Here is a 25,892-nt window from a genome sequence, read left to right as displayed (position 1 = left end):
ACTGACGCCAATCCGTCCTACTTAAAATGAAGCCCAAGTAATTTTGCCTTTGTTTTTGACCCATGTGTCGTGACAAACAAAAGAGGCAAATGTGCGGACGTGTCAGGATACAGCGAAGCACTTTGGCAGAAGAAACAAAGAGGTCTGAGCGGTAAGCATACCTTCAGCTACGATTAATTACAAAAACGAAGTGATCTGACATTGCCCGTAACTATTTACAGTGATCTAACAGTGAAAGTCCCGGAATGATTTTTCATATAGACCACGTGTCTGCGTGGGTCTGGCTTTTGATCTAAACCAACCTAATATCATGTGAGTTTCCTGGAAAGTAAACAGTTTTCAAACGAGCCCAAAAAAGGCCAGTGTTGTACGTAGGGTGGTTTTCAACAGATCTGTCTTACATTACAAATATTGAAGGAAGTTTATGAATGTGGCTTGTAAAAAAGGCTTTGTCCTGCTTTAATTTCACCCCAGATTTATATTTTACGATGATATTTTGATTCCTTCTGTAAATATTTTGAATTGGCGTTTTCTTTTAGGTACAAGTTATATAATAGGAAGCAGACAGTTCCTATATTAGCACGCTAAATTCTAACCAATAAGCGGTGCACTTTTCTGTACACCCCTATTTCCTACACATACCAAATAAGGCTGTCAGATGAAACTAAAACAGCAAACCAGTAGATCCTATAATAGCCGGACTAATTGAGCCTCACTGGAATTTGTAGAATTTTTTTGATGTACTTGGCACCAGCCTTACACATACTTGGCAGGTGTAGGGCTGGTGGTCAAAGTGAGTGCACGTTGTGGTCTGAAGTTGTTTAAAAGAGCAGTTGTCGAGGGAAAAAAGGCCAAGAAATACAAACACAGATTCCTTCATTTATTAGTGAGATGTTCCACAGACTGAGTAAATATTCACGGGTAGGTAGCCAACAGAATTGTGACTGCTTTGAGGAAAAGAGATTACAATTTGAAATTTCCACTAAGGCTCCATTACTCAGACTATTTTGGGATCTGCATGTATTCTGTCTTACTGGGAATTTAATGGAGGGTTTACAACACGCTCGTCTCTCTGCTTTCATTAGCCACCCACAAGGTGTAGTCTTGGAACTGGAGGTGTACTTAGCCAGCGAAGGAATTTCATTTCCAGCAACTTGAAAGATGCAATATGGGCTGTACAATGTGAGTCATCAGAAGCTGCTGAGCTTAGCTGCTAATCAACAACCTTGTTTTTTAAAAAATACAAAAGGTAGGAAATACTACATTTGATGTATTTCTAATTGAAATGTTAAATATTTACCGATTACACATTAAAGTAACACCCTCCTAACTAATATGGAAAGTTTATTTAGCTAATATTATTAATTACTTTATATTAGATCATAGATAACTTCTTGGATGTCATAGGGCCAATGTAAAAGGTCACATGCATGTTTCTGACAAGCCAGTTGCTTCGAGTCGCATTCATTTTTAGAGTAGAGCACGCTCTCGGATCAGTAACGAAACCTTTATTTTAAAACGTCCCTCTCTATATAACTAATAATAATGATATACGAGACACTAGATATGACATTATAACTAACTATCAAGGAACGATTTTTACCAAAAAGCTAATCTCTTTAAAAGTAATAGCAACAAAATGAGTAGTACAAGATATCACATTTTTGGACATGGTGATTCAGCATAACAACTTTAGCGCATCCCACCTTTCGTGACCAGCTCAACATGGGAGAGTTGCATTTTATGCAGCAAATGTTTTATTTCTGTCATCTTACCTTGCAGCTTGGTTTTAGGGGTTTTCCCACAAGGCTTGGTGGCTGTGACGGTGGCAGCGCAGGTCGCGTCCATGAGCGCTCGCTTTAGCACTCCCGTTCTGTTCTTCTTGCCCGTTGCCAGATCGCACTCCCCCCAGGCCTGGAAGTCGTACTTGCATTCACCTATCAAGTAAAAAAGACATCAGACTTTAAATCACCTGCTTTTTGTTAGTGAAGTCGCTCGAAGAAAGAATGGTATGGACGGGTTCAGAAAGGAAACCTGCACATCTTACATTTGTTTTTAAAAGGAGTTCATTGTAATCAGTGACTGTAACAAGCCTCTGAGCCTGGGGAGTGCTGAGTCATTGACTTTGAATGGGTGTTTGATGAGCAGTTGCCTACCCTCTTCCATCAAGAGAAACTGTCCACCGCTCACAAAGTGCCTTCATGAGACCATTTTCTTAACAACAAAGTAAAGTGTGTTTATGTTTTTTCCTGCTGGAGTCGGTGATGCTTCACAGTTTGAGTCTCATATTCTTGATATGATGAAACCTTCTAAAAGATGAATGTAATCAAGCAGAGCCTGGCTCCCGGATAGATGTCATTTTAGAGGAGGACAATTTTATATATTTACATATTCGTGATGTTTGGGGCGAGGTCTTGCTGGTGCTTTCATTTCATCATACATTTTAAACAACTTAAATTCAACCAAAAGAAGTGCAAGATTTCTCTAGACGGATGGCAACAGTCGCTAATGCACTGTATGTTACGGATATTGGTTTGAAAAGCATGCAGGCGTGTGTACGTTAGTGTTTGTTTATGTACTGTATGTCCATGTCCCACTTATCTCTCTCCATTAATTTTTTTTCCCCAGTCTAGCCGGGTTCCCTCGAGGATGTGACACTCATTCTTCTGCCTCCTCTCTCATCAAAGCATCAGCGCCCTTGTCACTGCTTCTGAGATCCCAAGGTGCTCATCAGAGGAGGGGAGAGGTGGGAGAAGGGGCGAGGAAAAGAGGGGCGAAGAGCGAAGAGGGGGAGTGACAGGGCCATTGTTGCAAGAATCCTACAGGGACTTCCTGAGCAACCAACTTTAAAAACCCTATGCCTCCACAGCTGTAAATTGTCTTGGAGAGAGAGCTCCCTTGCTGACTACCAGGAATTTGTCAGGCAGCTCATGTATTCTGTAAGGTGTTTCATACAGTGTAACATACAGTATTTGTGCTGGCAAAAATGATGGTTGCAAAAGTGACTGACTATTCATTAAACCAAAGTCACAAATCACTGAATATAATTTGTTAAGCAGTGAAAAAGACCTCAGTCATAACTCATTTCTACAGAGCCTAAAGAAACTGGAGTGCCATCAGATAGAAACAGCATATATGCAAAATGAAATATCTTCGTGAAACAGCCAACATTTTGCTTTTGATGTTGTTTCATACATTTCACCATCACTAAGATCATCCCCACCATCTATTCTTCATATCACATACTCTTTATTTCTGGAATGATTTCTAGTTTAAGTCCTTCTTGCTTTCAAAATCTTAAAAAATATGCACATAAATTTTATGTACCGTACCGTGTTCATGAGTCATCCTAATTTCCTTATATTTTGCTTCCAACAAGATTTTTTCCCATTTTTAAAGTGGTCTTAAGGATTTTTTTTTTGGTTTTTCAAGCTATTTAATACTGATCTATAAATATTTCAAGGATAAAAAAAGTCACCTTTCTTTTTCAAAGAACCACATCATTTGCTCTCTTCTCTTTTTTTAGTTGAATGTATATAAAATGCCAAAGATAATACACAGTGTGACGGATAAAAATAAGCAATTTTGCACCAACAAGGTGATTCCTAAAAGCTATTAACTGAAAACTTGCTATAGCTCAAAAAAACATGAATGGTATGTGAAAGTCGTGTCTTTTGCTGGAAAAGAAATGCAGCAAAGACCTGACACAGGACCTGAGAGACACGGCCATTTCTGATGACTACCTGATCCATCTACTCATCAGAAATGGTCTCAGAGGAAGTGTGCCTGTCAGTCATTTAAAGGAAGGGAAAAGGCTGAGATATGCTAAATTACATAAGAATTGGACTGACTGCGACAACATGTCTTGGGGAGTGATAGATCTCAATTTTAAATGTGTGTTTCTAATCATCACGAGTATGTATGGAGGACAGGAGGTCAGGAGAGAGGTACAACAGTACAGTACAGTAAAAACATGGTGGAGGCTCTGTCATAGTTTAGGGCTCCATTTCAGACAGTGTTGTTTGCTAGAATTGATCGAATTATGAGTATAGAAAAGCATGCTTGGATAGAAAAACATACAATGGAGCACTGTCAGTCATGGATTGGTCTGCCCAGAGCTTAAATAACATTATCGAAGCAATGTAAGATCGTGCTGACAGAGAACAGAGAAAAAGGCAGCCAACATTCAAAGAAGGATGGTATAAACTAGTGTTTTTCCCTTATATACTGTATATTCTTGTATGTGCACGTCTACATTTCATCACTGCAACATTTTCCCATTTTCTGAGCAATATAGAATAGAATAGCCTTTATTGTCATTGTACAACGAAATTGGAGTGCCACTCCTTTGGTGCAAGTTTCAATAATAAATATAAATGTAAAATATAAAAAGTACAAAAAAAACAATCGTAAGTACTCAAACAATAGTATGTACAATATATATAAAGAAACAAGTGATGTCTTGAGACTTTTGCAAAAATATTGCATGCTTGTGTTGGTTGTATGACATATGAGTATATGGGGATGGTCATATATTATATGGAGTGGGCAGAATTTGTTCTATGACTAACCATTAATCCCCTTTCCTGGCAATAAGAGATCCAGTTATTTATTAATTTTAATTCCTTTCCTGCATTTTCATTTCCACCTAATAAAGAAGCAATGTGCTTGTGTTTTTGTGCTATGAAAAACCTGCATATGCTAACAGTTTTATAGAAATGCACCACGGAACCAAATATTTCTACTTCCTAGTAATTCTTCTCCATTCAGCTCTCACATAGCTGCTTTCTGTGGATTCATATTGTATCAGCCACTTCAGCACTCCATATGACTTATCTCTTTCGGTTTATTATAATGAGACCCATTAGCTGCTGTGTTTGTTACCTTGGTCACCAGTCCCATAGGTACTCGTCTTTTTTGTGTCATGCTGCTGGAAACCCCAGTTTTACAATATTGTGCCCACCTCTTATATTAATATTTATTCTCCTCGCATCACTGTGTTATACTTTGGCAAGAGGCAAAGAACAGTTTGGGTTGTGTGCTGCAAACTGGAAAACCAACGTTAACCTAGTTTTCACTAGTTGGTTTTTAAGGGTCTTTTGGGTCTTAGTATTCTAATTAGATGTAAGAGTTTTGCCAGATGGGATGTCAAATCTTTTATGCTCAGGACTCTTAGAACTATACTAAAAAAAAAATCCCAGTTTTTCATGTCTCTTTTAAGACTTCATAGCTAAAGGCATATAATACAGCTCCTTATTTGAGTATGCTACCTACTAGAGCTTAGATAATAAGTGTACTAGTAACATAGTATATTAATTAATCTCAAACAGACAATTTACTTAGGTCTATATTTGGATATGCTGCAGCTAACAGCCAGGGTTGAAGTAGAGGGTCTTTTCACACCTATTCTTACAGGTTCTGTTATCCATTTTTTTCCAGTACAAAAGTATCCACACTTAAAACGACACTGCTCTCATTTTGCAGGATTTCCAGCCAAGAGGGCCAATTCACACTTTTAATTTTTTTTATTTTCTAAACTAACTTTCCACAGTTTCAAACACGCAGATGTGAAACTTAACGCCACTCCTCCAAAACTTTTCTTGCAGTAATCTATGTAGCCAGTTAGCACCATTATTTCCTGCAGTGTGTTCATCATTCGTGACAGGCTCATTGCAGAGCAGCAGGCTCTTGCCTGACAGGCCTTACTGTGGGAACAAATGTCCTCCAGGCTTGTCACTGCAAGACATTTCGGCTGTAAAAGCCTCACCGTCTCAAGCCCAAAAAAGAAAATGACAATGCCGGGCAATTATTCCTATGTTTTCCATGACAATATATTATATACTGCATAGATGTTTTTGTTGTACCTCTAATTAGCTAGCTTACTCATTCCTATTCTGAAAATGGGACCATTGTTTGTGTAAATGACGGGCCACAATAAATCATCGGGAGACGTGGTGGGAGATGGATGGCATCCATGTATTTGTACAGAAGGAGGGGAGTCCTGGGTCATTTAGAAGGCATAAATTATTTAAAAACCTAAAACAGTAGGTATTCTAAATTCTACTGGGAAAAGTAGATCCTTCTTTTCCTACTTCAACAAAGCAACATGTGAACATTTATCACCTCCAAACTTCTTTTTCCAGTTGCACGGGATCTTGCAGCGCTGGGTCTTGATGGTCTGCTTGCAGTCAGTGCCGGCGCGCGTTCCCTCCCTGGTGCCAAGTCCACAGTCCCCTTCGTTGGCTACGCACACACTCCACTGCCAATCCCCACAGTCTGACTTGCGTTCCTTCTTTCCTGTAGAATCACATCCATATTATAACACAACATCAAAATAGATAGCGCTGAGCAGGAATCCCCATGAACGTCTGTTTACAGATCTTGTAAAGAGCTGCTCACAATACCTGACAAAAGACAACAAATGTCACTACTTTTAGGCTTAAAACAACATAATTTGGGTCCCAAGACAACACAGAAGGAATCAAATCTCGAGGCATGAATTTAGCGAGATGTGAACTTATCAGGTCATCTCTACTAAGGCTAGTAGCTACAGGTTGTATTACTTCTATCAGTATAAAACAACTGAAACTTAATGAAGTGAGAGGGCCAGAGCTCCACTGAGGGTAATCTAAAACATAGACTAAACCGATGATAGTGCTTGTTCTATTACACTGATTTTTGTACTTGCTGCCAAAAGTTAATGAGAGCTCACAGTGCACTCATACACTGCTGACCTAAACTGGTGAAGAACTGTCTGAAAAAGCAAGGCTGTTTTTAATTCTTCTTTTAAGCTGAGTTTAGTAGCAAGTATTCCAAAAAAGGGGAAAGTTTAAATTGTTAATTAAATGAAATAGTGTTTCAAACACCCCTTGATTGTTGTTCATTGTGTATTTTAGGACAAACAAGGTGTGTTTTCCTTTTGTTTTGTTTGTAATTTCTTAAAATAAATGAATATAGAACAAATAATATAGTATTCCAATAACATGGTTCTCCATTACTCATGTCAACTCCTGAAATGGTGCGTGTTCAGCCAGACACCCGCGTGATTCTGTTATCTTGTATTCTAGAGGGTCAAAACTTGAGATTTTAACATCAGCTGTGAAGTTATTTCCCACAGTGAAATATGATTTAGGTCTTACATCAATCTTGCTCGTGATTTTTATTTATTAAATCTTCTGTTTATGAATTCCTCGCTTAGCCTTCTGCAATTGCAGACCAACTTCTGTTAGATGGTAGAAACTGGAAGGATAGATGGTATTAGATTATTCTGTTATTATATGTTACCTTATATATGTAATCAAAGTAGTTGAATTAGAATACTGCTGTAGATCACATTATACCCTTTAATATAGAGTGTGTGAGCTGTATGTAGTTTAGTTCTCATTATACTTTTGAGTTAACAGAACATATTCACATATTAGTTCATTAGATAAATGTGCATCACTCTGTATCCTTGATCTGCTGGGAATGTGTTACACTGTTTTCTTGACATGCTTAATTGTTGAATCATGAAGAGAAGGTTGTAAGCAGGAGACTCTGTGTCTAAAGACAGGGGAGATAGATAGACCACATTCCACACCCCCACCTTACAGAAAGCAGAGAAACAACTGCCGAGGTCATAACTTAGGCGCTGTAACAGAGAAAAAATGTGATGTTTTGGCTTTTACGACTAGCTGGGGGCCACTAGAGACTATAAAAAGCTGAGCAACCCGTCACCATTTTGAGACATGTGCCTGACCCTCTGGTAGCATCTCTCCCGTCCGGACGTTGTAATGCTCTGACTGTTGAATTGTATGGAAATAAATGATTGTTGATTGAGCATTTATACACCGAGTATTGTCCTTCCTTCAGCCCAAAGATTCAAAGAATTGGGAGAATTCAACAATGGATGGTTGGATGTTCGTCTGTTAAAGTACCCCCTTTAGGACTGTATCACATTATTTTAAGGCGACTGTAATGAGTTTAGGTGTTTGCACTAATTTCCAATGCAAATTAACTTTTTTCCCCTGAATTTAAATTAGGTTAAATGTGTTTTCTTTACCCAAGTGGGATTACTCCACTTTTTTTTTGTTCCTTATTGCAAATTATTCCTATTTGTCTCTTGTTAATTCTCATAGGAGACCAATTATTTTATCCTCAAAGTTGTATTTTAAAAATTATATTTGTATTTTTTGAAGAGTTTTGTATGACTAAATTAGTTGTTCAACAGGACAGTGAAATGTGACAGCATGCACACTGCTTAATTTAAGGTTAACTAACACTTTTCCTCTTTATCTTCTGACTTATATACTTAACAGTTTGAAGGAATCACCTTGTTTTTCTGCTTTGCCTCCTTCAGCTGCAATCACTGTAAGCACCAGGAGTGCTATTGCCACCCGTGTCCACTGCTTCTGTCCATTCATTCTGAAAGTCCCAAAAAGACAGCTGTTAGCAGGAGAATCCTACTTCTTCACGGTTTAAATGTTACAGATCAAGATCAAGCAGTTATTCTGTGTTCCTTAAAATACCTTTTCTATAAGCAACTATAGTCAGCTAATCCACTCCCTTAGTTCACACCAGACACAAAACCCCAATCCCAGCAGGTAATCTGATATCATTGCCACTCCACATCAGTTAAAGCTCAGATCATTTTATTCTTTGAATCCTATAGGCAGTTGGCATATCTGCAAGCCACTTTGCAACCATCATTTCCTCAGCTTCTCCATTCCATGCTGTCTGGCTTCATTAGCATTATGGATGTTGCCACTGATATGTGATTTTAGGTTTTTTCTACCAACCTGCCTGTGCTCTGAATACCCTTAGGTTTCCATGTATGCATGTGGGAGGGGATGTTCTAACATTTCAAAGCTCTGATTTAAAAGAAAATACACCTGAAAAGCAATCGTCATGCAGCCATCCATCACACGGATCAACAAGAACATCCTGCAAAATCTCGTTTCATGTTAGCCCCACAGTGCTGGGGTCTGAAATCAACATTTTGTTTGTCTGCACTCAAAGTAATTTGGTCTCGGTGTTGGTGAAATGTTCACTATACGGATTTCATTTATGTCAAATTTAATGTCAAAATTCTCTTTTTCTACACCCAAAAGAAAGAATCCTGAATGTTATTGAGTTTCTCACTTAATCTGTTTTTGGATTGTCAGTCAAGTTAAGTTGATCCTTCTGGTCACTTTACTGATGGATGCAAATATACTGTAAATAGCCCATAATTTATAATTATCTGACCCACACTAACTGAATGATAGAGTTCATTGTTGTACTGCCTAATTAGATATAAGATGCCCAAATTACTCAGCCAACACATGTACAACATATAGCACAACATATTTGTTCTTTTTCTTTTAATATAGATACAATCATTGTTGAAATTCACAGGTATTCTTATTTTTTGCCATCATAAAATGCAATATTATAGGCTCGAGAGACTTGAGATGCTTTGAGTCCAGGCTTACTGAGGTGCAAAACATTTGCTCAAGAAAAGATTATACCTGCAGCAAGAAAAGAGCAAGGAAGCAGAGGTGACCTCCATCATGTAGCCACTGTACAATTATTGAAACTGTTGAGAAATGTAGCCATCTGCCTCATTTTTGTCCAGTGCAGCTGACATTAGAGATTCAAAATCTAGCTGATTTATGATTTCATAAATCAAACTAAAGCCATGTTTCATATTTCCCGACCTTATTTAGTCCTCCTGCTGGTTTTGGATTGGCAGAAAGCTGTTACTGTCACTACCACTAGCCTAATGCACTAAGATGAAATTGCTGCAAAAAGCTTACTTTTTTTTTGCTCTACTGCCCTCTCCTTTTTTTCTGAGTGAGATCCTCTAGCCGACAGCACTCTCTGAGGGGGAAACAGCATGAGACTGAAGCAATTACAAAGAGTCTGACGCCAGAAACGCTCCTCTGGGCTCGAATTCTTGTAGAACAGTTCAGCCTGGCAGGGAAATAATATACATTTGTCATTTTTAATTAATCACGAGCTGGATCTGAGCCGTCCATCCTATTGTGCGTTCTCAGCTTTTCATTTCACTCACTTAAGATTCCACATAAGTTGAGTCTATGGCAGTGAGCGCCTCTGAAATGTAAAGGCATTCAAATGTTATATTTAATTATTTGCTGCTATTGAAGTAAGTTTTATCCCGGAGTTAATGTCTTCCAGCACTTCTCTGAAATTCATAATGGACCTTATGCCAGCGCCTGTAGTTTGCCTAGCAGATTGTTTTTATACTTTACTGAGTGCTCAGCTCACAGAGAAGCCCCGTTTTGATTAAATACTTCAGACTCCGTCTCCCAGTTTTTAAGAGGTCCACAACTATTCATCTCCATAACCCAAAGTATGAAAGGGGGGAAAAAATTTGAATCCCAACTGTAAGAAGTATGTACAATGATTTCTAAAAGATTCATAGAGAAAGCCCAATGAAAGCACACTGATAAAGATCATTTTCCAAGAAAAAGGCATTGTGGCCTTTCAAAAGATAAGAAAGCCGTTCCCTGAGTTAGTCACACAAAGAATGATAGGCTTTTGGTGCAGTGCAGGCATAATAATAGGGGACATGGCAGATGACTTTGAATGAGCACTACATACAGCAAGTTAAAGTAAAAATATGTCCTGGAATTGAGCTGACTTAACCATTTCCTCTGTAGAAAGTGGATCCTGGGAGACAAGTTCTTCCTCTTTGAGAAGTTAATAATTTAAATGAAAGTCACTGTACCTGTTTTCAGAGCATGACAGCACCTATAATGGATGGATGGGTCTGAGCATTTGACTATACTTCAGTAGGCATGTGTGCTGCCAGTGTTCGACTTTGATAAGAAGCCTTCCAAAGTGCCGTCTTAAAGGACAAGCGCATATGCTTTCCATAAATGCTTTCTCTCACTTTCTTTACGCTCAGAGGCACCTACAGCTCTACACATTGACAGAAAGGTAAAGACTCGGCTCCTGCTACAACCTGAGCACAAACCAGCCTTCTTTCATGACTCACACCCCTATAGTTTGACTGAACCAATGGGGGGTTTGTAAAAAACATAATTCTCCAAGGTCCCTCAAGTCACCTCTTCCCTCCGTGTAGCCAAAAGGAAATTGGTGTATTCAGATAAATACATACAGACTCCAAATAAAGGAAGGATATAGCTACTGTGATGTAAGTCGATTGGTTTATAAAGTTCTGTTTTGAATTCTCATCTTAAGCAATTCAATTTTTTGCTAATTTTTTTAAACTGGTCAACATGAAAGGTGCATCTAACGAGAAAAATAGGACACTGCATGCTTAACTTCGTTTATTGCCCATTTTACTCCCATTTTACTAAAATGGGAACTTTTTTTTCCAAGTAAGACATGAAACTTGCAATTAGGATTACACTCATCGACTACTTTCTTAGATAAGCCTGTTCAACTGCAGGGCAAGTATTTAATCAGCCAATCACATGACAGTAGCTCAATACAATTAGGCAGGTCGACATATTCGAGACGAACCAGGTGAAGTCAAATCAAATATCAGAAGACGAAGAAAAGTGATCTAACTTGATCTGAGTATTTCAGGACTTGCTCATCCTGAAACGATCTCTAAGGTTTACAGAGAATTACCCCAAAAAGACAAAATATCCATTGTGAGGTAGTTTTCTGACTGAAAATGCCCTGTTGATACCAGGCTGCTTCCGGAAGTAATGAAGCTAACACGAAGCAAGGTATGCAGAAGAGTACCTCTGAATACAGAGCATAGCAAACTTTGAAATAGATGGGCTACAGCAGCAGAAGATGATACCGTGTGCTGCTTCTGTCAGCTAAGAACAGGAAACAGAGTTACAGTTCACACTGATTCACCAGAATTGCACAAAAAAAACTTCCCCTGGTCTCACGTGACTCCTTTCTGGCATTTTCTTTCATTTTTTGGCATGAACAACATGAAAGCCTGGATCCTTGTATGGCTGCGTCAATGGCTGTGCCATGCCGCAAGGCTCAAATCATCTCAAACCGGTGTTTGAACATGACATGTCATGTTATGTGTGAGTGTGTGTGACTGTGTGCGTCTGTATTTTAAACTGTAAGGTGTACCTAATAAAATGTCCATTGGGTGTAGAAGCCTATTAGAAAAATGTTGATGAAGTGAAAGTGAAGTGAGCAGGCCATGTTTTTTTTCTCTACATTCAGATGTGTTTGAAGAAGAAAAGAAAAGTCACTTCTGTTTGTCATTAGAAAAATGCAGGAAGCCTTTTTGATTGGTTTCATATTTCAGACTTTAATATTACGTCCATCTTTTATGTCTAGTCTATAAAAGATTATCATAAAATTCTTAGACATTTTAATGTTCAGCTAAAGTTGATACCTAAGTAGCCTGACACAAGAGAGCAAGAGTCATTAATCATCGCCGAACTTATTATTGCCAGATTCCAAACTAGATATTGAAGGCAGGAAATTGCTGTAAGTAAAGGTTTAGTGAAGTGGTGCTTTTCAAATAAGAGATTTTTTTTTGCCCTCAAGGTTGTCTTTGGACAATACCCCTCACTGCCCGTCTTTCCCCAGTGCAGGAACAGGAGAAGTGAATGTTTGCAAACCTCAACAAAAGGGGTTACTTTAGCTGGAACATCAGAAACATCCTGTGGTTGATGTGGCTCATGAGCCACTAAGAATGAGCCCTATCAAACCCTACCATTTGCCCCATTGATCCAAACAAATCTGTGAGTTTGCTGGTGAAAGAAAAGGAGGAGGAAAGCCAGTACCGGGCACAGATCGATGGATCTTCAGTGACTCCTCACATGCTTCAATAAATACGAACAAGATGCTCCTCCACTCCCCAATAACCCCGCATTCAAAACATATCCCATCTCTTTCCCCTCTCTCGCGGACTGACGTAATCCCTGCTGAGAACATAAAGGAGAATCTATTTATACGATCGGATCCTTTGGTTGCGTTTGATATGAAGGCAGGAGGCGATGGAGTCAACAGTGAAGGAATAAAGGAGAGAGCAGTTTAATGAATCAATTATATGGCCCAAGAAAAGGGGAATTGCTCGGGTTATTAGCTGTACCGGCTGAGCAAAAAATATTTCCACCATTACCCTTCTGTGAAGAATAGATTTTGGTTTCTTTAATTAAAGCTGTTAACCTCTCACAATCCAGTTCCTAATCAGAGAACTTGTATAAATACATTTGGGGAGCATGCAATTAGGCAACAGCTCCTCTGTGTGTTTATAATGAACACAAATATTACCATAAGACATATGTATACATTTAATATCACTTAGCTGCATATGAATTATACATTTTTAAACAACTCCTGGCTCCCAGAAGTAAATCAAAGGATGCGCTTTCCAAATGGGAGACACTTTTGGCTATCTCTAATTTCATCACTCAATATTTAGACTTGCTCAAGAGGAAATCTTTTTTCATTTGTGATATAAGGAGTTTAGTCCAAATGTGCAGTAATGACAATTAGTAAAGTGGGTCACATGGGTTGGTTGTTTTTGTGAACATAAAGAGAATAATTACCCCAATCTAGAGTTCCAATCAGCATTAAAGGGAGTTCCAGTTCGTTATTGAGCCTTTGAGGCTGCTTTTAACACCAAATGAAATTCATGCAATGAATTCATGCAATGAATTTCATTTGGTGTGCAATTATTCATTTGTAATAATTACACATAGTCAATCAACACAACACAACACAAGCCATGAAAGCAAACAACAAGTTGTGATAAATACAGCAACACCCTGCACATGTCCCAACTAATCATCAGATACAGTCACTGACACTGAGCAGAGCGAAGCTGATACGCACACATTTAAACTCACAAATAACAAGATTAGATTTAAGTTATCTTTTATTGTAGCATTTCAAATGCAGTGAACTTTTTTTTTTTTTTTTGCTTCAAGTGGTCAAAAGTCATTATCTTTTTGGAAAATATTTTAAAATCCATAAAGATCGACAATCAGATTTTGTGCAGACCTCAGGAGACTTGGGAACATTGTACTTGAGTATATATTCAAACTATTATAAAGAGCATAGAAATTAATGGAATGGTCAGAAAATCATTTTAATGTCCCCACATTCAAGCTCACAATGTCAAAAAAATCAGTTGTACTTCGGATCGTAACAAGGGTTAAGCAACAGGTCAGACAAGAACAAGTCACAACTCTCTCTTCTATTTCATTTGCTAAATAAAAGGAGGGATGACAGCCAAAAGTGTTCCATATCATAAAGCTGACTGACGGAACAACACTGATCAGAACAGAAGAAAAAAAATGAAAAACTCACTCCTCATGTGTCCCCATGTGGAAAACTAAATGTGCTGTGAAGGAAAAAAATGGTCCTGTAAGCTTTTTGCTCCCCGATATCCTTCTAGCCTCTCTAGCTTCTCTATTTTCAGTTTTAACATTTCACATGATAGAAAAGGTAACACTAAGTCAGCACTCACAGTTTTCTACCAAGTGATTAAAAATATGTTACTCAGGTCATTTGGAGGTCTGTACAGATGAACTGAGAGAAGACAAACCTTTAAATCTTTACTGCGATGTGCATTTACCTGTATCTGTGTTCCCTAAGCACATCTGCACATCTGTGACTGCAACTTTACCTTGTCATGGTCCTGGGCCATGTGGGCCCAGTATTCTTAGTTTTCATGTATTTTTGTATTTTGTTCTTTATTTAGGCCATGCTTCCTGGGTTGATCTGTTACGTTGTTCCTTATGTGTCTTCCCTTCGTGACTCTTACCCCCTGTGTGCCCCTCTGTGTATTTATGAGCCCTCGTCTCTCTTTGTGCTTTATTCTATGTTTTCCCCAGCCCGTTATGTCTGCGTTCTCCCCGTGCTCTCTCTCCTCCTGTTTGAACCTCTGTGTACTTCCTGCTTTACTTTGCCCATCTCCCATCAGTGTTACGTTCACTCCTGCCGTGTCTTGTTATGATTATCAGTGTCACCTGTGTTCCCCGTGTGCATCCACTTCCCCTGATCATCCCTCATGTGTATTTAGTCTCTGTGTTTCGTACAGTCTGTGTCGCGTCGTCTGTGTTCTCACCTCCATGTTTTCACGGTCAGTCCTTGCAGTGATCATCATAGTCTGAGTTTTCTTAGTTTGTCGCAGTATTAGTTTTCCCAGTTTAGTTATAGTCTAGTCACGCCATCCCTGCTTTGTTTGTGCACTTTGTCTTCAGCCATAATAAAGGCTCGCTTTCTGTTAAGTTCACTCCCGTCTACTCACTTGTGTATGCACCTGGGTCCATCACACACACCACCGCACGGCCTGTCTCTGCAGACCGTGACATACCTGCCGCCAGTTTTAAATCTTTCTGTTTAGTCTGAAAATGTCAGGGAACGTATTACACTGCTATAAGATGTAATGGATCACCTACTGTACAGAGAAAAGCACGTAGGGTTATCAACCAGTTCTGCAGAAGTGGTATAAAAATATTCTTCTTTAGGTTTGTGGAAAAATATAAATCAACTCTCAAAATAAAAAAAGAAAGAAAAGAAAAATAAATGAATATGTATTATAACAGGTAGAATTTTGAGCAGCACCGTCTTTGTTGATTATTGATTCACGTCATTGGTGCAAATGGAAATTTGGAACCTGACAGAGACTCAACTTTGAGCATCTTAGCAAACAGAAACTGTAGAATCACGCTTCTGTAAAAGTGCTCCAACCTCAAATCTGCCCAACATCATAGGCGCAATAATACAGGCATTTTTGCAGCAAAGTGCCAAACCCATACCAATTTTCTTCCCTCATTCTTTTCATAAATGCCTAGATTGGATCATGCTCCCCACTGCCAACAAATTAATGTTGCTGGCAGTGGGGGGCATGATACACTTCTTGATACAATGTTGCCATTGAAATGCACCTGAAGCAAGATCCTCCACAAAATTTTCTTTCTTTTTTTTAACTTTTTTGTGTGGCACGTTTGTCATGGTTGGTGTTATTGCTCTTCTTTGTGTTTCTAGTTTGCTCAGCCTTCTCTATCATCATGTTTATTATTAGCTTTCATGTCTATTTTTTCCTTTTGTACTTTAAAGGTTACTTTTTCTGTCTCTAGTATAAAATTTACTTCCTGCTGTTGCACCTTTCCCAGCTTTGTGACTGTCTGCACCATCCTCTTTACAGTCGCCTGTATTTGATTGTTTCCACCTGTGCTTCCTTCCCACATCATCAATCACCCTCTCTGTTTTTGGATTTCTGTTTTGTTTTTTTGTTTACTTTGCCTTTTTATGTGACCTGTGTTTAGGTTCTCCCTCCAATACATCCTGACAGATTTGACACTAGCTATTTGTCTCATAAGATGACTGTATTTATTCATGTTTCTAAAACATAAGAAAAAATGCTAAATGAAACACATTCTCACTTGAAAAGATAAGATAAGATAAGATAAGATAACCTTTATTAGTCCCACACGTGGGAAATTTGTTTTGTCACAGCAGGAAGTGGACAGTGCAAAAGTTATGACGCAAAAATTAGAATACAATAAGAATAAATACAGTACACAGCTGTACAGAATAGAATAAAATAATATACTATATACAGTAGAATAAAAATATACAATAAGATAAAAATAGAATACGAATGCTATATACAACTGAGTAAAAATACAACGATGCCAGAAAAGATTATTGCACTTAGTGTTATTGCACATGTGTGGATGTGTGTGTTTGTTCAGTTAAAGTCTTTGTTGTGGAGTCTGACAGCAGTGGGGAGGAAAGACCTGCGAAATCTCTCCGTCCCACACCGTGGGTGCCGCAGCCTCCCACTGAAGGAGCTGCTCAGTGCTGTCACAGTCTGCTGCATGGGGTGGGAGATGTTGTCCATCAGGGATGACAGCTTAGCCGCCATTCTCCTGTCACTCACCACCTCCACTGGGTCCAGAGGGCATCCTAGAACAGAGCTGGCCCTTCGGATCACCCTGTTCAGTCTCTTCCTGTCCCCAGCAGAGATGCTGCCGCCCCAGCAGACCACACCATAAAAGATAGCAGAAGCCACCACAGAGTCATAGAAGGTCTTCAGGAGTGGGCCCTCCACCCCAAACGACCTGAGTCTCCGCAGCAGGTACAGCCTGCTCTGCCCTTTCCTGTAGAGGGCGTCTGAGTTATGAGTCCAGTCCAGTCTGTTGTTCAGATGAACACCAAGGTACCTGTAGCTGTCCACAGCCTCAATGTCCATACCCTGGATGTTCAGTGGTTGCAGTGGAGAATGCTTGTGCCTGCGGAAGTCTACCACCAGCTCCTTGGTTTTACTGGCGTTGATCTGGAGGTAGTTCAGCTGGCACCAGTCCACAAAGTCTTGAGTCAGTCCTCTGTACTCCTTGTCGTCCCCATCAGTGATGAGGCCGACTATTGCAGAGTCATCAGAGAACTTCTGCAGGAAGCACTGGGTGGAATTGTGGGAGAAGTCTGCAGTGTAGATGGTGAAGAGGAACGGAGCCAGAACCGTTCCCTGTGGGGCCCCCGTACTGCAGACGACCCTGTCCGACACACAGCCCTGAGTCCTCACATACTGTGGTCGGTCGGTGAGGTAGTCCAAAATCCAGGTAGTGAGGTGATGGTCCACTCCAGAGTTCTCCAGCTTGTCCTTCAGAACCGAGGGAAGAATAGTGTTGAAGGCACTGGAGAAATCAAAGAACATGATTCTCACAGTGCTTCCAGCGGTCTCCAGGTGAGCGAGGGAACGATGTAGGAGGTGAATGACGGCATCATCCGCGCCAATGCCAGGCTGGTAGGCAAACTGAAGTGGGTCCAGTGATGAGCTTGTTAGGCGCCGAAGCTGAGCCAGGACCAACCGCTCCAGGATCTTTATCAGGTGGGATGTCAGAGCCACCGGCCTGTAGCTGTTGAGGTCCTTGGGGCGTGAAGTCTTTGGCACTGGTACAACACAGGAGGTTTTCCAGAGCTGTGGGACTCTTCCCAACCTCAGGCTCAGGTTGAAGAGGTGCTCCATCACCCCACACAGTTGGTCCGCGCAGGACCTGACGACCCTCGAGCTGATGCCATCTGGGCCCGCTGCCTTCTTGCCATTAATCCTCCTCAGTTCCCTCCTAACCTGGGTGGTTGAGAGAGACAGGCTGGAGCCTTGTGTTGAGTGTGTATTGGATGCTGTTGTTGGGGGTGGGGGGAGTGAGCAGGGTGAATAGAGGAGGTGTGAAGTGTCTGAGGTGTCAGAGGTGGAACAGCAGCAGTGGGGGTGGGTGAGTCTGCAGCCGATGTTGTAGACTGTCTCATGGTTGAATCAAATCTGTTGAAGAAATGATTCAGTTCATTTGCCCACCTCACATCCCTCCCAGGCAGAGAGTTCTGCTGTTTGTGGCAGAAGTATTATGAGATTGAACATAGGATTATGGTAGTCTTAACACTATAAAGTGATACAACTGATGCTGGCTAAGATCTGCAAGATAAATCTCCATATGAACCCCTTTATAATTGCCTCAGAACCAATATGGAAGTCACCATCTAGAGCAGGGGTCTCAAACTCCAGTCCTTAAAGGCCGGTGTCCTGAAACTTTTCCATGTGTCCCTGTTGCAAAACACCTGAATAAAATTAGTAGGTCATTAGCAAGAGTATAGAACTTGACTGCATGTTGAAGTAGCAGCCCCTAACCCTACTCAAGTAAAGTCAAGTAAATATAAGTGTTTGAAAAAATGTACTTCTAAAAGTAAAAATGGTAAATAAATACTTTTATTTCTAAAAGTACTTTTATTGCACCATGTTCATTCACTCATGAACTGCTGTAACATGAATCAAATCTGTAGAGTCTTGCTAATGACCTACAGTGGCTTGCAAAACTATTCGGCCCCCTTGAACAAACACCGTCCATCTAACCTGACTGAGCTGGAGCTGTTTTGCAAAGAAGAATGGGCAAGGATTTCAGTCTGTAGATGTGCAAAGCTGGTAGAGACAGACCCTAAAAGACTGGCAGCTGTAATTGCAGCAAAAGGTGGTTCCACAAAGTATTGACTCAGGGGGCTGAATAATTACGCACACCCCACTTTTCAGTTATTTATTTGTAAAAAAGGTTTGGAATCATGTATGATTTTCATCCCACTTCTCACGTATACACCACTTTGTATTGGTCTTTCACGTGGAATTCTAATAAAATCGATTCATGTTTGTGGCTGTAATGTGACAAAATGTGGAAAAGTTCAAGGGGCCGAATACTTTTGCAAGCCACTGTACTAATTGTATTCAGTTGTGTTGCAACAGGGACACATAGAAAAGTTTCAGGACACCGGCCCTTGAAGACTGGAGTTTGAGACTCCTGATCTAGAGGAACTTGAGCTTTTGACATACCCAAGAGCACATTAGACTTGTAGTCAAGACCACCTAAACCAAGCCCAAGACAATACCAAGACCAGAGGGTATCGAGACCAAGACAAGACCAAGACCAAGACAGACCGAGTCAAGACCAAGACAAAGTCGAGACGAGACCGAACCAAAAAAAGTCTTTAAAACTGAAGCCAGATGCTGCTTCGTTTAGGCATATTTATGTGTTTTTGCGATGCACTTGCACAGCCCTCCTCACTGCTGTCTACTGTCTCACTCACTTACTGAGAGGACAGACGCACGCTCCACTTGACTGTTGCGTCTCTCACACTCTCTGTTTTTCACATAATGATATTATCCTGTATCGTCACAGGTGATTGGCCACAATATGGAGGGATTGGAGCACAGCTGAGCCACTGTGTGAGAGCTGAGCAGCGAAAGGAAATTAAAATAGGAGCCAGCTCTCGCTCAATGGGAGTCGACTCTTCTGATTCACTACAAAGCACTCTCTAAGCACGGCTCTTAGAGCTGATGCTTTTGCACGTGACACATTATCGAACGTTACATTGTGTGTCATGGATACTGTTTACTCCAAATCTCCCGACCACTATGTCGATCTGACACAGCTAGACCAAGACAGCGAGAGCAAGACAAGACCGAGGGATCCGAGACCAAGACAAGAGCCAAGACCAAAGTCCGTCGCGACCGAGACAAGCCCAAGACCAGGTCTCGAGACATCCAACTCTAGAGCACATCACCCATGACTGCACCTGTTCCATGTCCAGCTCGATTTCTGTATATCCCCTTGACCTCCTTTCATGTCGCCCATGCATTGCTTTGATTTGGACTACATTTTTTTTGTATCTAATTTCATTTCGTCATCAAGCCTTGAAAAAAAAATCATGTCCCATTGTTACGGTTTGCTGACACAGTTAAAACATAAATGGGGCAGGAAGTGTGGTTTTCTTAAGAACGCACATTTCCTCTATACACGTAACATTTATCAAGTAAAATTTGTTCAAATGTTTGTATTTCACCTGGAACGCTTACATGAGCAAACTTTGTGGATTTACTAACGAAAATATTCTCTCAGGACACTTGATAGGATATGAGTTGAACTTACTCTGGTAACCGTTTGAGATTTGCTTTGTTGGTTTGGAAATCTCCCTCATGAAAAAAATTCAGCTGAACTGACATCGGTTCTCCAAACAAAAAAATAATATATAAAATGTGGCAAAAACAAATGTCTCCTTGGATATTGATTTGTGTTCCAAAGTCACATCTGATATTTAGAGAGAGATGGAGGAAAAAACAAAAGATTTCCATTGTGTGGTTCATTGTTTTTTTGTTTATCTTCAGTAGACAGACAACACAACACTGTGTCCTTGGGAAAAGTCAGGCAGAAAAATCCACTTCTGAGTAGTTGTGATTCAGGAGAGGAGTGAATGCCTCACCTAGACACAGGGCATATTGAAAGGATTTATTTAGGAGTCTCTCTGTTTGTGTGTGTTCCTTGAGCTGAGCTTTTGAGAGATTCTAGCACGGATGAAATGAAAAGTATATTGACTAGAAAACAAAGGAAGGCCTTTGAAAGGAACTGAAAGGCAGAAAGCCACGGACAGTCGAGCATATAGCTCCAATATGCAGCCACTGTCACGGCTGAGGGTCCTGTCTTTGGCTTGTAAGATCACCTCCCTCGTGTACCTTAGTGTTTACTTTTTCTGCCTCTTAGTTGTGAGTGTCTATGCCTTCCTTCCTGCCTTTTTAACAACTTCTCTACAGGTCTGCCCGTGCCTCTGTGTGGTTTGCCTTTATTCTCTTACTCCTCTGGTTTTCCTTTTGTTCTGTTGGACTTCAGTTGTGATTCACTCTACCTAGACTTTTCTGTCTTCCCTATAAGGAGCAACCTTTTTCTGCCTAAGAGTTTGAGATCCCTTCGTCTGAACAAAAACAGAACACCCACAGAGCAAAAATGTATCTACAAAATGTAGATAACTACACAGTAAATAATGTGAGTGAAAGCTTGATAAAATGCTGCTAGGTGCAGTAATCCCTCCAGGTTCGGTGTTGAAGGAAAGTGAATCGTTTTCCCGTGGGACTGTAGAATGCCTTAAATGTGGCACGGCACCGTTTCTTGCGTGTTTAGGTGCAGATGATTAAAGGAAAATGCCACTTGTGTTTTGTAAAGGTCAGACAATGGGGGAGAGGGTATGTGAAGATGGTCCTTACTACAGTATCTCTCAGAACAGCCTGAGCGAAGCCTCCAGGGAGCCATGCTCCAGAACAAAAGCAGCATGTGTGGCATCCTCTGTGTGTGTTTCAGCTTGTGTGTATTGTGTGCTGAGTCTTCAAAATGAAACTAAGTCTGAAGAGCAGTGTAAAATAGGCTTGTTTACTGATTAACAAAAACCAACAACCCCCCCCCCCCCAAAAAAAATATAATAACAAGGATGGCAGGCAAAGGCTGTGTGAGAGCATTAGAGCTGAAACAGACGAAATTGAAGACTTCGGTTTATGCATGAATGCCTCCATCACGACGATCGTATTATATTATACCCCCAAACACTCATTCATTTGCTTATCCTCACTCTCATCTCCCCAATATATTATTAGCTGCATGAGAACATTATGAGCCCCATACTATCGCTGTGACAAATTCCAGTCATCCCAATTTTTAGGGTTATGAAACTGCAATATAGAAAAATTACAGTTGTATTAAAATTTATTGACAAATTAAAGTTTCTAATATTCTAACTATGTTTTTTTTTTTGTTTTTTTTTTACAAAGGTTGCACAAAGAAAGCTGGCAGCTGGAGCACTGCAGCAGTCAAGCGAACTTTCAATAAAGTTTTCTTTTTTAGTGAAGTAGAGATAAGTTGGCAAAATGCTGAAAAAAAACCATGTTCTGCCTCCGAGGGTAAACATTTAAAACAAATATCAGAGAATGTTAAAATATAAGATGCTGTGCACGAACATTTGAGTGAGGACAAAGTTATTTTGGAGCAGCACTGAGACGCACTCTAAGTGAATCGGAATTTTATATATAATTTGCATAATTTACAATAAAAATATTCCATATTTATCGTACACCACTCCGCTGCAGCCATTTAATTAGGCCTTTCTCTCGAATCAGGCATTTTAGCTGCTGCAGCTCCTGATCACCCGAATGTCTTTTGATTGGTCGGCTTCCGTAAACAGATTAACATCCCCTGTAACAAGCATGGGCATGAGATTATAAAGGCACCTGAGCTGCCATTTCACTGAGCGTGGGGAACAGTGCACTACTTCGTAATACTGCATTCTGGTTCGCTTGGAGTTCACTGGGATTTTTCTCCATCTTTATGTGTTGTGTTGTGGACAGAGATCTCAGATGTCATTACCGGAATCTGCTGGAAGCACTCTCCCATTCTCACCATGGTGATGTTACCTTCAACATCTTCCCTTACTCCTCTCTCAGCCTTTGGTATTTTTCCAGCATCTAGTTTTCCTTCTACTTGATGTTGCTATCGCTTGTAGTGATGTGTCGGTCGTGAACGAAATGGCTCTTAGAGCCGGGTCTTTGACGTGAACGACGCGAGCCGTGTTTTTTTTTTTTCTCTGTCTCTCGCCCTCTCTCACACACTTTTTTTCCACTTCACTCCGCACGCGAGCCTTGTGCTTTACGACAGAACAGAGCGGGCGGGAGAGACAGAGAAAGAGAGCCAGGGACAACAACGTCACATTAAAAAGGTATAGTAATCATCCACAACTATTTTCAGTTGCGGATGATAAAGGATTCAGAAAGTTTATTCATGCAGGCCCATATAACAGAGAATATGCATCTTCTTTTTGTTTTCATATTTTAATTTATATTTAATTGTGTTGTGGTTTGTGGTATTTTGTGTTGTTTCACTTTAAATTTGTTTAAAAGGAAAAAGCTGGAAATTTAAATATTTAAAAGTTGAAATGTGAATAGTTGGTTTTTGTATTATATGATTTATTTATTACATTTTATGTGGAGTGAATAAATAAAAGTATATTTACGGTGGCCCCTAGAGACAAAGAATGTACAAACTTCAAAATACCTACGAACTCTGAAGCACATACAAACTCCAAAACATGTAAAAACTCCACAGCACGTACAAACTCCAAAGCACGTAAAAACTCAAAACACGTACAAAAGACAACAGAAGTGCTCCAGGATGCTAGGGGCAGTGTTGAGCTTTTGTTACCTAGTGGCTACACAAGCCAGCAAGTACCAACGACCGGATTTGGTGTGTGGTAGTAACAGGTAAACGAACATTTTTTTTTAATTATTTGAATATATATGAATGCTTGTGTATAAATACACAAACAATACACATATGCTTTCATGCTTTCAACTGTGTAATTTAAGTGATCTAGGTAGCTCTGTTTTGGAAGTTCAGTTAACGCTAGAAATGTGTTTTGGAGTTTGTACGTGCTTTGTCTCTAGGGGCCACTGCATATATTTACATATAAACATATATAAATAGAACCACTTTTTTTTACATTAGTAATTCCTTTTGTGCATAATTTTATATTATTGTTAATAATAAATTCATTAAAGCAACAAAACAACCGTAAGAGCCAGCTCTTTTTAGTGAGCTGAGCCGAAAGATCCGGTTCTCTAAAAAGAGCCGGAAATCCCATCACTAATCACTTGGTGTAGCTACATCTGTTACCATGGATTCTTTCTCTGCTTGTCCACTGTTACTATGTCCAGTTGGTTAGCCATCACCAATTTGGACTTCCTCAGCACAGATGAACGTTAACATCACCAATGAAACATTAAGGATTAATGATTCATTCAGTTGTTTATTGTTCAATAAGTGATTTTCTAAATTACTCTTCAAAATTGTTGTTCAAAATTTGTTGTAGTAGACTGGTCAAAAGGCATAAAATGTGAAGAGTATCTAAGGGCCAACGGGTTAGCATGAGAAATTGTTGTTTCAAATGAGAAAAATGTTTTTTTTTTAAGCTACTATGAATATGTGATGAAGGCAGTAAAAGAATAATATCACTAGATGAAAATTAAGAGCGAATGAAGTCAGATGTCTTTGGCATAGATAGCAGAGATGCACACAAGACACTGGTGCCTTGGCACACTCGGGGCAGCAATACAGGACACCAAGAGATATAAATTTTTATGACACCATTAAAGTTCACATTTTGATGTTATGGGTTGGACACCAAGACTGTAGTTTGAGTCCAGTTGGGACCTTTGTGCTAGCCATTTTTTTTTTTTTTCAGATTTGTCTAGTGCTTTCTATTTTCACTTTAAGGAATGAAAAAAAGTAGTTTAATAACGACTTTCATTTTCATTGTTGTTATGTGACAGGTTGAGAGGGAGACCCTTCACTCTATTTCCATAAATCAAGTGTGTCTAGCACCAACAACAAACTTAATGCTAGATGTATCTGTGAGGCAAAAGTGGTCATATTAGATGGCCTGAGAATGAGAATGGCATCTTGAACCTTAGAAAAATCGGCTCAGTGAGTCTTTGAAATTACCTCCGTAATTACTTGCTTTTGATAAAGATTAGATTAGATTAGATTAGATAGAACTTTATTAATCCCTCGGGTGGGTTCCTCTGGGAAATTCGATTTCCAAAAAGCACAGCACCGACAGAAGTTCCAGAGTTACAGAATATTATATATATATATATATATATATATATATACACACACACACACACACACACACACACACACACACACACACATATAAATACAGAGACAATATAAATAAAATATACGAAGGGGATAAATAGAATAAATAGGAATAAAAAATAAAAATACAAGTGAATGAATCAAAACTCTGTTTTATCCCTTTTCCATTTATGGAATATTTGTAGATTTTCTGTATATTGCATTCTAAATATAGGCCTTTTTGTTTTGTGTTGCACAAACAGAGAAAACCAAATAACTGTTATTCTCTAATGGATTCTGAAATAGTAAAATTGGAAACCTTTTTTCAGGAACATTGTTCAAATTACACAACCACAAAACTGCAGACACTTTTGAGAGTTTTTCTGAAAAGAACAGATTGCACAAGGTCATATCCAAACAGCGAAAATATTCATAAATATTACTTCTGCATCTATTCCATTTTATAAAGGTCTCACGATAAGATCTAACACATTTTGATAGTAGGCTGAAAAGAAGGCTACTTTGAGTCAGCAGGTTTTGCTCATTGTAGAACACTCTGAAATAGATGTGCCGTATTCATACATGGGGCTATTTTTACCCTGTCCTTTAATCTCCATTCCTTTCTGTGAAGCTACAGTAGAAACACCTGTGTGCCTGGCTGCAGGGGACACCTTATCACCCACTACTTGTCCTTTTGCTTTTCTCTCCATTTGGGTACCTTTTGATTGCTTGAAATAGCTAGTCTTGTTCCCTTCACATGCTGGCTGTCCTGGTGCTGGACCCTTGCAGGCTGATCCCCCTGGCAGCCACTGACGGCACAGAAACAGCTCAAAGCTGCTCCATCCCTCAAGCCCCACACAGTAACATCAGCAGTCACCGCCCGCCTCCCTCTCTCCGTTCTCAAATGCTTTCTCCTGCCTACTCTCCAAAGGCGCCAATTTAGAGGTGTCTGTCTAATTGAGTAGGCAACATTTATCTGTATGTGTGTGTGTGTGTGTGTGTGTGTGTGTG

General features: G+C 39.8%; 1 protein-coding gene across 1 annotated transcript in view; it reads right to left on the bottom strand.

Moving 5' to 3' along the window:
- ptn (pleiotrophin) overlaps positions 1-25,892 on the bottom strand; it is a 58,872-nt gene that overhangs the window by 6,068 nt on the left and 26,912 nt on the right. The window contains exons 2-4 of the mRNA XM_085375979.1: positions 8,312-8,403; positions 6,124-6,297; positions 1,776-1,937 (exon numbers count right to left, since the gene is read on the bottom strand). Coding sequence (XP_085232105.1) covers positions 1,776-1,937; positions 6,124-6,297; positions 8,312-8,402 — 427 coding nt within the window. The 5' untranslated portion in view covers position 8,403. The remainder of the gene's footprint in view (positions 1-1,775; positions 1,938-6,123; positions 6,298-8,311; positions 8,404-25,892) is intronic.

Source organism: Diplotaxodon limnothrissa, linkage group LG17 (genome assembly GCF_057381915.1).
Source record: "Diplotaxodon limnothrissa isolate DT_005_m linkage group LG17, D_limnothrissa_male_GT1.1, whole genome shotgun sequence".
Lineage (NCBI taxonomy): Eukaryota > Metazoa > Chordata > Actinopteri > Cichliformes > Cichlidae > Diplotaxodon > Diplotaxodon limnothrissa.
The sequence above is the reverse complement of the archived record's forward strand: the minus strand, read 5'-3'. Positions and strand labels throughout refer to the sequence as shown.